Genomic DNA, 15590 nt, shown 5'->3' with positions numbered 1-15590 from the left:
ATTTTAAAATAATGGAAGGGATATTCACTAAATCGTTAATGGTGGAGGGGATTTGTGCAAGTGCAAGTTTATAAGATTAGTCAGGCATATCAATATGTACAAGTTTATAAGGTGAGTTATGCATAACCCCAGTGTTGTATAAAGATCACCCCACTAAAATTTCAAATGGATAACCGTTAGGCCTACCAAAAAACTAATCTAGCCTAAAAGATAAAAACCAACTTCATGTAAAACAAACCATATATAAACCAAACGAAAGACAAAATTATGACATTAATTGCTATGAGATGACTCGTGTTAAAATAAAATTTTATCTCTCGATTTAATTGACAATGTTTTTAAAAGTATAACATGGTGTCAGAAGTGGGATGCACCTAACCACAGTCCCAGTAATCAGCCAAGACACGCCAGACCCTTCCACACCCGCAACAATGAAATCTTTCAAAAGCCCAGCTCAATTTAATCCTGGAAGCAACCCAGCAGCATCATGGGCAGAATACAGAGACGAATTCAAGATGTACGCCCTTATCGTAGATATTGAATTTCTGATCCAGGGTATTTTAATATTTCTAATGTTGTTAATTTCAATAAGAACTGCTACTTCGTGGAGTAAATTTTATATGTTGATTTAAAATTTAAAATTTAAAACTTTGGGAGCTTTATTACCACAACCCACCCATAGGGGTTACTGGGCTCGGTTAGAGATTTAATTTTAATTAAAGTTTTTTCAGGTCAGATCCGGGAATCGAACCCGGGTCGCTGGCGTAGTAGACCGCCATTCTACCACCCAACCATAGAGACTTGATAGAAACCCAGAGTTTTTAGCCACATCGTAATATACGATGAGGCTCCTAGTTTGACCCGAGCCTTAGTAGTAGTACTAGTAGTAGTCGTGGCCGGAGTTTTCGCTTTCGTTATCGTCAGATTTTAGCTTAAAAGGAACTTTATATTAATACCCTATTACCATAACCCACCCATAGCGGTAACTGGGCTCGGTTAGAGATTTAATTTTAATTAAAAATTTTTCAGATCCCAGCCGGGAATCGAACCCGGGTCACTCACGCAGCAGATAGATATTCTACCAATTAAGCCGCGCTATTTAATGTCTTAAAAGTTAATTGAGGGGCAGTAAAAGTCTTAGGGTACCGCGTTCATCGAGGCACATGAAAACATGATTTTTCTTTTAAATTGGGCAAGTTTAACCGGTTATTAATTAATTTGTAAACAAATTTGTAGTTATTTAATTGGCAACGGTAAGAAACGGGTTTGAAATTTAGAACTTCGAGTAAACAGTGATAGTCATATAGTTCATTCTGAATAATATATGTATGGCAATATTCAATGAATTTACGTTGGACACATTCCAATTTAGCTCTAAGGTACAGAGTGCTACTACCCCAAGCGAGACAACCATATAACACTCGAGACCGAACTAATGCCAGGTACAGTATTCGAAAATGTCTCAAAGATTTCATTTTTTTTACAAATTTTTAGAGTGACAGCAAGTGTTCGGCGACACAAACCAACCGTACGGGTAATATGGTCTGTATAATATAATCCACGGTCAAATAGAATACCAACGTCTTTGACAGAATTTTTACAAGGGATATCTACATTAGAGACCAAATAAGAATTTATTTATAACATTTTAAATAGTACGCCCACAAAACTCGCCAAGAAACTCTCCCGTAAAAGCCCAAAAAGCTCTACTTTGAACTGAAAAAAGCTCCCGTGTGAACACTCATAACGCTCTGGTTTAAAAGTCAAAAACGTTTTCATTTGAATACCGAAAACAGTCGTGTTTGAACGCCCATAATCCTCTTGTTTTAAAGCCAAAACACTCTTGTTTGAACTCTAAAAACAATCACATTTGAACGCCAAATGTTCTTATTTTATAAAAAGGCTGTAGTTTCAATACTAATGCAATCCTATTAGAACGCCAAAACGACCATGTATCAACGTTTTATTAGCGCAAGGCAGTTATTTAAAATTTATTGGGATAAAGATTCATTTTTGAGTGATAATATATAAGCTGTTCAAAAATAAATGCTAGTGGTTATTTTTGATTGCGTAAAACACTCCTTGTTCAAAATTGAATGTTTCTGGTTAAATCTGAATTCGTCAATAGAGGTTTGTTCAAAATTGAACGGTCGCCATAATTTTTGAATGCCGAAAGAACGCTCATTTTGAATCAGTGTACCGGTATAATTTCAATTAGCCAAGGTATGTAATTTTATGCTTTACTAAAGGCCTTTCATTGAAGATATTTGTTAAACTATTTCGTAGAGCTGGAAACCAATGAAAAATAAGGAGCAACACCCATAATGACAAAACTCACACCAAACCAACATATAGTGGGGTAAAAAATAGCTCCGTTGCTTCGGCTTCCTCCCTTAGCATTTCATCTTCTTCGGAGAAGCGTTCAGGTGCTGGCCAATGCCTCTTTTGTGAAGGTGCGTATCCATATTACAATTGTTGTGAAATTCCAGTTAGTAAAAAAGAGGCATAGTTCTTAGTAAGAAAGTTGATTTTCTGTGTCTGAGGTCTGGGCATCAGGCAACTGAATGTACGGGGAAAATCCATCAGTGCAGAAAGTGCAAGCGAAAACATCACCAAATACTGTGCGATGAAATTAGGGGTGAAAGGCGCGAAAATGACGTTACTTAGACCAATCAAAATCAAGAAAATGCGGGAGCTATTAGCGTAAACAGCGCGGTGCAAGATGGTTAAAGTAAAGCGAAGCAAAATTTGTTACAGACAGTTCAAGCGGTGGCGTTAGGCGCAATGGTAAAGAAATAAAAGGTGATAGAGAAGGCGAAGAGAAAGGGGAGAAGTTTCTTTAGACATTTTAATAGGTGCGGATTATTTTTTGACTGTATCCACAGGGCCAGTTGAGAGATTGTCAGATAGTTTAGCCGTAAATAACACTAAACTGGGGTGGACCTTACATGGGACAACCAGCGAAAAAGGAGCAGCTCTCACTGTAGGCGTTAACGGAGTTAATGTAATGCGCGAGAGCGTTACTGCTAGGCAGCCAAATGAGGATGACTTATTGTCTGATCAGGTGCATCGCTGGGATTTAGAGCATATCGGGATTAGAGACCCACCAGAAGCAACCAAATTAAGTGCAAAAAATACCTTATAATGAAGGATTTTCAAGAAGCAGTTCAGTGTAAAAACGGCCGGTATGACCTTTCAATTCCGTGGAATGAGAAAATTAAGCATTTGGGCGATAATAATGAAGTTGCTAAAAAGGCGTACCCTTAATTTGTTAGAAAAACTGAGAAAACATGAGGAACATTTGAAGGCTTACGATGCTATTATTCAAGAGCAAATAGCGTCAGGAAGAGTAGAGAGAATACCAGAAAACCATGTAATCGAGGGCCAAGCTATTATATGCCCCACAGGGGAGTTATTAGGGAAGACAGCTTAACCACAAAATCAGGAGTAGATGACAAAGGAGTCTCGGACGCCAGCTTCCATAATGTAGAGGGCAATGGGATCCGCGAACGTCACGGTTATTAACCAAAATCATTATGCCAGTGCCACCACTCGTAGGAAATTTGAGCTTTATTTTCCAACCAATAGCGTGGCTGCAAAGTCTCGAAAGGAGATCTGGGAAATCGCGTCTGGAGCCTCTCTTTAAAAATACGTATCGTCTGCTTATAATTAGCCTAGGCTTAGCGAGTATTAGAGTTAAAAAATGGATTTCAACGGCTTTTTAATCTTTTTTGGGGCTAAAATTCATAATGAAAAACCCAGCGAGTAACGTATGTACACTATTAAAAAACTAAAATGTGTTTCAGTGCCATTTTTTTCTAAATTTCTTCTTGAATTAAATGATAACTACAAGAGGTTGGGAAAAGAAATCACTCACGATCTTTTAAAACACAAAATGTATGAGACAGTGATTTCGTTTCCAACCTCTTGTAGCAGTCAATTAATTCAAAAGAAATACGGAATATTTTGGCCCTAAAACACATATATAACATTGTGTTTCGGCATCTTTTAAAACCTTGCTTTTATCTTTTGAAAACCCAACCCCAATCATTCCAGTGGGCACAGATTGTTAATTAAGCCTTGGCTTACCTGGGTTTCTCAGCTAGTTTGGACTTAATTTGACTATTTACTAGGTTGAAGTCACAAAATGTAGTCTTATCTTTTATCTTAATACCAACGGTTACAGCTGTTTGAATAAAGTAATTATATTGTGTATATTTATGTCGGGATCAGATAAGACGAACCTCAGTAGCCACCGTTAGTCCGTTATTACAAAAAAAAATTCCCAGCAGACTTTGGTGCCAGATATAGTCCACCAAAAACATCGTCTGCAATAATGTCTGATAGCGCCTCTACGGCAAACGATACCGTTACAGCTGTGACGTACGCGGGTGCCATTGCCCTCTATATTGTGGAAGCTAGCGTCCGAGACTCCTTTGTCATCTGCTCCTGACAAAATTAAGGATTGTAAATGACGGATCGTCACACGCTAAAAATGTGCCGTCTCTCAATGAGTGCATTGATTATGGTCCAAACTTGATTCCCGAGATATTCCAGGTTTTATTGAGGTTGAGAGAAAACCCTATTGTGGTGACGGGGGATATTGAAAATGCTTATCACCAAATGGGAATCATTGAGAAAGATAGAGATACTTTTAGATTTCTGTGGATAAAGGGGTCGGGAAGCCAGAAAATAAGACAATAATAGAAATAAGATTCACCGGAGCACACTTTGGAGGGAAAGCTAGTATATTTTTGCTAGCGGGCACGGTTAAAACTCATACGCAGAAATTTGCTAAAGTATATCCACGTGCTAGTTCAGCTATATTGCACGACCTCTATGTAGATGATTTTGTGTCAGGGGTAGAAGATTTTGTGTTAGGGCGGAATGACGTACAGGAAGTTGACAAATTGATAACAGAGACTAGAAACCTGGCGGAAGCGGGCATGAATATGAGAAAGTGGCATGGTACATCAAAAGAAATTAGAGCAAATTATGGAAGCGGAGCTGCGGTAGTGACAATCATAAACTACCTAATCCAACCAACCTAAAAGTTTTGGGCTTAACTTGGGATGAAGTGCGAGATCTTTTGATATTTGATGAAGGATCATTTCTGGAATTTATGCTCTGAAAGATGGGTTTCAAAGGCCGTTGGGCGAATTTTTGATCTTTTGGGAATAATAAGCTCTTTCACAAGAAGAGTCAAAATGCTTTTTCAAGAGCTTTGGAAAGCCAAAATTAATTGGAATTCAGAATTAGAGCCCCGGTTTGCTGAAAAGTTCAATCAATGGTGCGATGAATTAAGAAATGTGATTGAGATTGTAGTCCCAAGGTTTTATTTCGGGGGTTGTACTGTAGAATCACCCATCGCTATAGAGTTACAGTGCTACGCGCAGAAAGTCCTTAAAGGACATAGCTAAAAGCGATTTGTGGTTACATTTACCTTTATGGTTAAAACAAGTGAATCCTTCTGTAGAGGAATTTGTGCAAGGGGAATTAATACCCAACGAAATCGCGTGCCAGCTTCGAGCTGATCACGGAGTCTGTATTTTTAAGAGGAGCGGGAAGCGCTAGCCTTCCACTGTACAAATGTTCTCTCCCCGCGTGTCGATCAGCTTGAGCGGCTGGCTGAGTTTAATCCAAAGTCGTTTGCATCACGTGACCATAAAATTTTAAAATGGAGACGAGAGAAGAGAGGCATTAAAATTCAGGTAAAGTTTCTTAGTATTTCTTACTATTTATTTCAACTTCAGTCTAAATTTTGTTAATTTTTACCTTAGAGTTAACGCGAACCATATCCTAGGCTATTAAAATGCCTGCAATGCATGTACTCTCTCTGCCAAAATACGATATATTCTACTAAGCCTCGGACTATACAGACCAACTTCATACCTTTTCCAAGGCCTCGAAAAGAGGCGTGGTAGATTTGATGACCGTATAACCTTTGAGAAATTGACAAAAAAACATACTATTTATGCGAAAAACATTTTGTGGGTGGTAAAGGTCCAACTGTGGAAAACCCAAATCCAATATCGCTTGAAGAAACCACAGAAACCAGAAATCTTATGGTTTGTTTCTAAAAATTTCTAATATCATTAGCTAATTGATTTCAATTCATTGTATGGATAACATTGACTTTTTAAAATAGAACCAGTCATCATCACAGTCACTTAATCTTCAGGAACCTCAATCACCATATGGGTTAGAAGTATCTGAAATTTTGCCCGAACCTGCGATGGTAGTTAGTGATGTACAAATGGACTACATGGAGTCAGATGTGATTTGTCTAAATAAATTAGAAAAATACACAAATCTAGAACAAATGAATTATACTGAACCAAATTTTAATTCTACTACATCTATTGACCAAAATACATCAGAACCGGTTCGAAGCTCTAACTTGAATGACGTATGCCCGAGGATTGGCTTTAGCAAACAAGCAAATATTCAAACTCTCGCCGGTAAGCCGATACCCAATAATTGTTAATGAAGGAGAAATTGCTCTAACAAAACAAAATATTGAGAAGGCCCTAATAACATAATGTTTCCTCTTAAAAGACCATGAATTTCGAGGGACATTAAGATTGAATGGAAAATTTCTAGATCCAAGCCACCCTTTTATGAAATCTCTGCCTGATGTTACAAACGAAAACACGCTTTTTCAGCTGCTGCTTGCTGTTGATCAATTTCCTCTCTGTTCTGGAATTAATCAAGCTGAACTTATAAATCATTTTCAAAAAAGGAAAAAACTGAAGGCAACATAAATTTATGACGATGCGCTGCATTCTTCCTTGTGCGAAATAGTTCAGAGCCGCCAGAAAAAAAAACCAAAAACAATTTTCAATCAAGAAACTTATGCAGTTCTTATACCAGGTATCGAAGAGTTTTAATTAACAGTATTAGCCGCCAGAATAAGACTTCCATCGAGACGTGGGGAGAAAAGACTGCAATTTTTACAGAGGAAGGAAATGTTGAAAAAACTAAAAACTCAGTCTCAAAAATTTAGTAATCAACAGATAGAACTACGACGAATAAGGAATAAGACATTTATACTCCTTGGTTTAACCTTCGCGTTCGACACGATTACAAAAGAAAATGGAGGCGATTGTAACTTCGGTTGATTTCCCATTACAATATGCTTCAAAAACGTCAGAAACAAATTGGTGATAACACTTGTGAGGTAAAACGTATTACTAAATCGAGAGCATTTATGAATTTTCTGAGTAAATAGTGCCGACAATGATAAAGTTAAAAACAGAAAAATTTGAGACAATTCACATAAAAAGTTAAGCCTTTGCCAAAATAAACCAAACGAGTCTTTAATAATGAAGATAAAAACAATTCTCTCTTAATCCTTGGAAATCAGGAGTAACCGTTTTTCTACAATTAACCTTACTTAAACCCATAATATAACAATTTAGAACCTTACCAGTAACCAACACTGTCCAGAACTTCAGACTGCAAACACATTCGAGGAAGTTTTAGCATACACAATAGCAGACGACGGTAACCGCGATCTAGCACAAGGCTTACTTTTAGGGAGCGAATAAGCCTAATATAGCTACGCCGATTCAAGGGACAATCATGGCGAAACTCTGATACCTCGCGACTTTTAGCCACTTTCAAACTTTCCCCTCATCCACTTTTGGTGATACTAAGCTACTTTATTTCTTATTGTCGTTCGAGAATGAAACCAAGTATATTTAAATAAGTGACACTTGGAAATGACCATAAGTTAAGTAACTATAATGACGTGTAAGTAGCTAACGCAACCTTTGTCAAATGCTCAACCGGGAAAATTTAGTTCAAGATGAAAACGTTCCCATATCCCAAATATTTGTAGAATTTCCTACATTTCATTGTGAAAAACAGGTACTACTTACATTAACTTGTTCATAATAGATAAACGACTAAATATATTACAATTTAATTTTAGATCTTCAAAGAAATACAGAGAAGAACAACTTTGTGCAGTGATGTTGAAAAACTGGTTTACCATTTCGCAGAACTTCACCATGAAAAAATTTTGTCTTTCATTAACAAAAAGCCAAAGAGAAAATCATTTATTCGTAAAGTGGAGATGGCTTCCGAGGCCATGAATGATGAAAGAATCAAAGGTATATATTGAAGTTATATAATTTCCTAAAATGAAACTGGAACTAGCCTACTTGATAATAATTTTATGCACTTATTTATTTGCGAACTTAGAAATCAGAACCACAGCAGCTTTGGTGGGGCTGCCATTTTTATTTAATGAAGAGTTAGAGGATTGGATATCGGATAAGGTATTTTTCCGATAAAGAAATCTTTACTTTATTTAGAGCAGAGCTAAAATTTTATACTTTACCATTTAAATTAGGATGATCCAAAACCTGAACCTTTAGTTAGAGTAATGGGCGAATCTTTTTTTTTCAAAGCCTACCGAGGTTACTATTGGTCAGGATAAAATAAGTTGCTCTACTATTGAAAACGCCATCACCACTAGTTTTTGCTGCTATTATATTTTCGATTTACAGTACGAACAATCTTTGAAAAAAACTTTGGCATTTTTCCAAATGGTAATTCTAAAAATTGACCAAGAAAAAAAGCTAAGATCATCTTTTCAATCAATTTTAAATTACTTAAGCGCCAAAGTTTAACTCGTCTTTGTGAATGCTATTTTAAAAGTTCTGAACTTAAGTAATCAATAAAAAATTCTCATACATTAACCAGTCATTAATGTGAAATTTAAGATTTTTGAACTTAATGAATATAGGGTTAATATTTAAGGATCATTTTTGACTTTATTATAATTTGAACCTAAAAAAATTAAATGTGAACTATCCCATGATGGTGGTATTTGAACCTTGTAAAGTTGACTTTTAAATCTTAAAATGAGAGATATCTTGAGAGAGTGGTGGATATTTGAGCCTAAGAAAGTTCAAAATTGAACTCTACAATGATAAGGCCTTGAAACTGGGAGGTCGGTATTTGAACCCACTAAAGTCAAAATTGAACCATTCAATGATACAAAATGAGTAGCCGGTATTTGAACCAAATGAAGTTCAAAATTGAACCATTTAATGATACGAAAGTGAGGGGAAGGAATTTGAACCCAGTAAAGTTCCAAATTGAACCATCCTATTATACGGCCTTAAAAGTGGAAGGTCTTTTTTTGAACCCATTTACGTTCAAAATTGAACCATTCAATTGTATGAAAGTGAGAGGTCGGTATTTGAACCCTTTAAAGGTTAAAATTGAACCATTCAATTGTATGAAAGTGAGAGGTCGGTTTTTGAACCCACTAAAGTTCAAAATTGAACCATTCAATTGTATGAAAGAGAGAGTTCGATATTTGAACCCATAAAGGTTCAAAATTGCACCCTTTAATTGTATGAAAGTGAGAGGGCGGTATTTGAACCCTTTAAAGTTCAAAATTGACGAAAGTGAGAGGTCGGTATTTGAACCCACTAAAGTTCAAAATTGAACCATTCAATGAGACGACTGTTACTGTTATGTATTTGAACCTTTAATGGCTCATGTGTGAACTTCTCACATAAATGTAAATCGAAGGTGAATATTTGAACCCATTATAGTTAGAGTTTGAACCCTTTTCTAGGGTGCAAAATTGAACTAACCTAAGATGGTTCAATTTTAAACCAAAAAGGGTGCTGCCTGGGTTTTTTGACTTTGAACCCTATAAGGTTCAAAGGTGAACTGATTTTTTTAACAGTGCAGAAAAGAAGTCAAAGCGCGCCTGGCCGGAACGAAATTCACTGCATATTTAAGTCTATGATTAAATGCTATTAATTATTATTGAATAATTGCCATTAAATTGCTTATGAAATTTACGGTTACGTGTTTCTCCAAAATAAACAGTTATCACGTACTCATTATTTATAATGGCTGTGTTGCTGTTATTTATTATAGTTGTCGTTGGCCCTTCAATCGGTTGTTGTAATCAGTTTTTAGCTACGAAAGATATTACAGATTATGATCCGCGAGTGTGTATGTTTGTGGTTTGTGTGTGGAGGCTGGATAGACGAAAAGACCTTTTCAGCTAGGCGTGGTAAGATATTTATGTATCCCAACTGTTGGGACGTCTCGAATATTACCTAAGCGAGTTAGATAACGCGAATAATGTATTACATTAGCTCATACGAAGCTAACACGCCCTCCTCACCCCCAACCACACGTAGCTAATACGGAAATTGTATTTGCGTGACTTGTCTTCATAACGGTTCCTATTTTAGCCATACTTGTAAAAAAATTTCAACGTTATTTCTATGGGAAAATTTAGTGTTTCTCACCAAAAAGTCGGATTAATTTTATGGATTCTAAATTCACCCTTAGAAAACATGATTTTCGATGAAATTTATATTATATTGAAATTTGGTCAAAGTTCGTAGTTTGGTACTCCCGCTTGGTTTTGCTCTTGGTGATGTAAAAGTCGCTTTCCCAATTGAGTTTATACTTTAAGGTACATACACGAGATAGAGAAAACCATAAAAACACACACCTCTTATTTCGTACGTTACAATAAGTAAAATATTTTAGCTCTAGGTTTGAAGAAAGTGCCCCACCCTCGGTTTCATTGTGTACTATTCAAGTTGCCAAGCAGATCTATTCCACACAAGAGAGGAAAATTTGAAAATTTGCGCATCTCCCGCTGCGCAGGCTGTCTTTAACTTCTGGCAAATCTCGCTTGGAAAATGGCCTGTGCGAGTACTCGAAATTTTAGGACTTGATTATTACTTCGAGTCCTTAAAAATCTTCACTATTGGACTCGAGGAGGACTCGAACCGAGACTTGACGCCTTATCAAGTCCAAAATATTTACTCGGTGACCCGCAATTTTAAGAAGAGCGCCGCATCTAGTAGGGTTTAATCGATTTTAAGTTCAGAATAGACCGGTGATTGGACAAAAATTTGACTTCAGCTAAAGGAGTCAAGCAAACCAAAACCAAAAGTTAAAATTATTGTTACTACGCGTCATTTTTGTCGTGAGATTTAAACTTTTTGAGTAAAATTTATCCTTATTAGAAATTAATTTATTATAATTCTTGTATTATTAATTATGTAAAATTAAACTTAGTAAATTAAAGTTAGTATTAATAGAATTAATTTAATAGGACTCGAGTGGGACTTGATATAATTTATCAGGACTCGACACTGGACTTGAAACCTCGTTTTTAAGCTGAATTAAGGACTCGAGGACTCGATACCAATTAAAAGACTCGACTCGAGATTCTTATGAGCTTTTTTAAGGGCTCAAGACTCGACTTGAACCCCAAAAAACTGGACTCGCACAGGCCTAAGTAACCAGAGCGCGCGCTATTGATGTCGAAATTGCAACGCCTTAACTAAAAAACCTAGCGCTCAAATATTGCACATACGCGTGAATTGAAAAATTACATTCTCACTTCGCTGATTGATTAGGCTTTAAAATGAGCTTGAAGGGTTGAAGAGAGGAACTGGGTAAACTTAATAGCGATTTCCACCGAATGCACTAGAACACTAAGTGTCCGGCACTGGGAACACGAGTGCAATACTCGCCCTGAGTCGCGTTTTCACTGATCTCAAAAACAGCCAGAGAATTGCTCTTTCTTGCTCTGAAAAATTCGACCGAGCGACGGTCTTCGAGTGTTTTTACGTTCATTTATAATAAGTTCAGCTAGCTAAATGAACCAAGTCATCTTGCGACTTATTGGCACTTATCTAACGCCTTTAAAATGCAAAGAGAGGTGGTGGCTAGCCCCTATGCCACAGCTAACCGACAGCGCCCTGTACTATTACCGTTAGTTAGGTTTCTTTCACTCTTAACTAATTAAGAATGAGAAACAACAACCACGATGATACTGATTTGACTAGTTCGTTAGCGACCCCTAGCGATGAGTAATACAAAACAATTTGACCCGCAAAGTTTAAATAAGTCAAATACGTAACAAGTGTGACGTAGTAGCGTGTTAGATCGTGTTTCACTGACGAAACGTTCTCCGCCCAAACTCTAGTTGGTGAAATCTTCTCAACCTGCAGAGAGCACTCTAGTTTTCTTGACAAGTCCTATTTAAAATGGATGGTCGAGCTTTGCTTGGAAATTCAGAGTAAAAATGGTCGAGAATACATTTCAGGCAACATGAAAACCGTTTAAAAGCGAGGCCTTATTTTTCATTAACCTTCTTTTATTTCACTGTATAATTTTAAAGCGAATGAGTTCAACTTGTTTCAACCCTTCATGCACCCATTAAGGGCCAACTGCAAACTGTTTTTCTCATACGCATTTCCAGAAAGCGGACCTGACAGCATTGCCAATGAGTTACGAATTTGGAATCAAATTGTCCTCAAAATCCACAGTACCAGTCACGTACGCCCATCAAAGATTAATGTCTGCCAAAAATGTGACGTCCAACGCTGCTCCAGTCGGAGCCTTCGACGATTTTAAAACTATATCCATTGGTGTAAGTATAGAGAGTACGACGTAAATAACCGTAATTTTACAAATTTTACAATGGTAATTTACCGGTAAATTACCACGGTAATAAGCCTGTTATAATATAAAATACCACAAATTACGGTTATTTTTGTTAGTCCATAATTTTAATCGAGAACTTACAGGTAATTTTGCTAGGTGTGGTTATGTAAGCGGACCATGCTTTGCACTGATGATCTGTACGTGTGTTTGTGGTCGGGGTACGCCAGGAACAAGTGTGGCTAGATACCTATTAAGCAAAAATTTAGACAAAAAAATTACATTGGGGCCTTTGTTTGCGGGTCCGGCTCTTGGGAGTATTGGTAAAGAGCATTGGTATCGTCAAAGAATTCACCCTTTTAAATCGCGGCAACCCTCCAATTTGGTTTAATTTGATGGACAGCTGTAGCGAATCCCATTTGTCGAAAGCGTTTCAAATTAAAATATTTTTTCTTTACTACTGTTTCTGGGGTTAACGCGGGCAGGTGGATAGGTAATGTGGGCAAGGTAGCTAGAGTGAAAGATTAATTTTTAGGCGGAAAGGACACTATGTGTGAAGGCAGGGTTGCTGTGTATGAAGGCTGGGTTGCCGTGTATGTTGGGTAGACGAAAAAACCATTTCAACTATGTGTGGTTGGACCTTAATGTACCCCAACCGAATATTACCTAAACGAGTTTAACAAGACGGGCCAAGGGCTCATAATAGTAGCCACATCGTATGTGTGAATAGCCCCTCTATACCCTACCATAATGAGTGGATAACCTCTCTTTCCTTACCCCAATGAGTTAATAGCGCTATCTTTTACAATGCTTAAATGATTTACCGTACACAATCTGAGTGAATAGCCCCTCGATGCCCTACCCTAACAAGCTCAGAAGTATACCACCCCAAAGATACAAGTTCAGAAGTATTCGACCCCAAAGATAAAAGTTCAGAAGTATTCGACCCCAAAGATACAAGTTCAGAAGTATCCGACCCCAAAGATACAAGTTCAGAAGTACCCGACCCCAAAGATACAAGTTCAGAAGTACCCGACCCCAAAGATACAAGTTCAGAAGTATACGACCTCAAAGATACAAGTTCAGAAGTATCCGACCCCAAAGATACACGTTCAGAAGTATTCGACCCCAAAGATACAAGTTCAGAAGTATCCTACCCCAAAGATACAAGTTCAGAAGTATTCGACCCCAAAGATACAAGTTTTGAAGTATCCGACCCCAAAGATACAAGTTCAGAAGTATACGACCCCAAAGATACAAGTTCAGAAGTATCCAACCCCAAAGATACAAGTTCATTTAAGAATTAAATTCGCCACTTTCATTTTAATTAATGAAGTCTGGTGGAGTATACGACCCCAAAGATACGATGTGGCTAAATCCCCAAACACACAAATTCATAAGTATCCGACCCCACAGATAAAAATTCAAAAGTATCCGACCCCACAGATTAAGAGGTACCCCTCCCACATCACCCCGACATTTTAGAGATAAAACTTATTGATTAAAACTCGAGGTTTCTATCAAGTCACTATGGCTCAGTGGTAGAATGCCTTTCAACTACGTGAGCGACCCGGGTTCGATTCCCGGCTGCGATCTGAAAAATTTAAATTAAAATTAAATCTCTAACCGAGCCCAGTTACCCCTATGGGTGGGTTGTGGTAATATAGAGTTCCTTTTAAGCGAAAAAAATAACGATAACGAAAGCGAAAACTCCGGCCACAACTACTATTACTATTACTACTATTATTACTACTACGGCTCGGGTCAAACTAAGAGCCTCATCGTATACTACGATGTGGCTAAAAATAACGATAAGGTTATCGTCTACAAATACTAAATAAACATATCATTTAGTTTGTGGGCTGCTAGGAGCCTCCAGCTATAGGGTTGTGTAACCAAAAATCTGATAATAAGACTTTATAAATGTCTTATCAGACTTTTGGTGTAACATGATTACACGGCGACTTTGAAATCGTTCCCTACATGTAAGCTATGACCAAACGTAACGTAACAATTAGAGTTACGAAATGTCAAACTACTCCAACAAATCAGATTTAGTCGTCGACCAAGGAGTTACAATACTGGGCAAAAATTTTCCTTCACTTACAAATTATCTGCTGTTCGTGTAATGATGTAGAATGGAGTGTATATAAAATATGTAGAATTTGGTCTTCGTGTAAATCTCTAGAATGTATATCTTTGAGTATGTGTAGCGTGTCCAAGAACTCTGTTGTTAGGGCCGGTGATGTTAAGGTTAAGCCCTTTGCTTATCTATTTATTTGCAAAGTAATTCATTCTTAATGGTTGCTTCTCTGAAAACGCTTTTTCAGATTTGGAGCGGGTTGATTTGCGTCATGGGAGTCTTAACGATGATTGATATCATTCACGAGCGAGTGAAGGGAATTCCAGGATAAATGATGTCCGTCGCTGCTCAAAAACTCTTTCTTTATTTCGGAGCCATTTTGGGAAAATGTAGAGTCTCCAGAGTCGAGCAATTTATCGGGCCGGGCCGGGTCGGGCTTTTCAAATTTTGGAAATTAAGGGGCAGTTAGTTACAAAATTTTAAAGCGCGCGCCCTGATTCCTATGCCAAGCAGAGCCGCGGTGGTCTAGTGTGACGTCACACAAGGGAATTGTTGGAGAGAGAAAAAATTTCGAAGAGAGCGTGAGCCCCCCCTTGCCTGTCTCGCACCGTCGCACGCGTAAACACTAAACACGGAAGATGCCGTATAAATCTATCAATTTTGCATGCCATCTATGATGGACGCGCAAAGTTAAATTTACATCCAATGAAAAAAAACCCCTATAGGTGGGCATTTTCTATCCATTTTCCACAAATTAGTGGAAAACGATTTTTTATAAACAAAGTTGTGGATATAATAAGATTTAAACAAGCAAGTTCTGAGAACAACTTTCGAGCATCGATAAAGATAAGATGACGTTGACAATGCCGAGTTCTAAAAAAACCGTCCATATACATTAAAGCCAGTATTCCACGCGGAATAGCTAAGGTAGTGAAATAAAAATTTTTCGAGTTTCCCTGAAGTGTGAATGCGGTCCAGAAATTTCGAACACTTTTTCTTCGATTTGCAAACTTGGGTGCAACAATGCACACAGACACGGTATGCTATCAATTGGGCGTGT

General features: G+C 37.5%; 1 protein-coding gene and 1 long non-coding RNA gene across 2 annotated transcripts; both read left to right on the top strand.

Annotated features, from left to right (window-relative positions):
* The first annotated feature begins 4580 nt into the window (after nucleotides 1–4580).
* Nucleotides 4581–6771, top strand: LOC149594055 (uncharacterized). The gene is made up of 4 exons (XR_016379503.1): nucleotides 4581–5711; nucleotides 5781–6068; nucleotides 6149–6461; nucleotides 6559–6771. It is a non-coding gene; the product is annotated as an uncharacterized LOC149594055 (long non-coding RNA).
* Nucleotides 6772–7732: 961 nt separating this feature from the next.
* On the top strand, nucleotides 7733–8722 carry LOC149594054 (uncharacterized). The gene is made up of 4 exons (XM_089861613.1): nucleotides 7733–7872; nucleotides 7937–8117; nucleotides 8209–8285; nucleotides 8360–8722. Exons 1-4 carry the CDS (start codon nucleotides 7783–7785, stop codon nucleotides 8444–8446), a joined length of 435 nt encoding a protein of 144 aa, XP_089717739.1. The 5' UTR covers nucleotides 7733–7782; the 3' UTR covers nucleotides 8447–8722.
* Nucleotides 8723–15590: the final 6868 nt, after the last annotated feature.

The sequence above is a fragment of the Phalangium opilio genome, unplaced genomic scaffold, assembly GCF_054372755.1.
Source record: "Phalangium opilio isolate 3A_F unplaced genomic scaffold, DU_Popi_V2 ptg000391l_1, whole genome shotgun sequence".
NCBI lineage: Eukaryota > Metazoa > Arthropoda > Arachnida > Opiliones > Phalangiidae > Phalangium > Phalangium opilio.
Note: the sequence above shows the minus strand (reverse complement) of the source record. Positions and strands in the feature narration are given on the sequence as shown.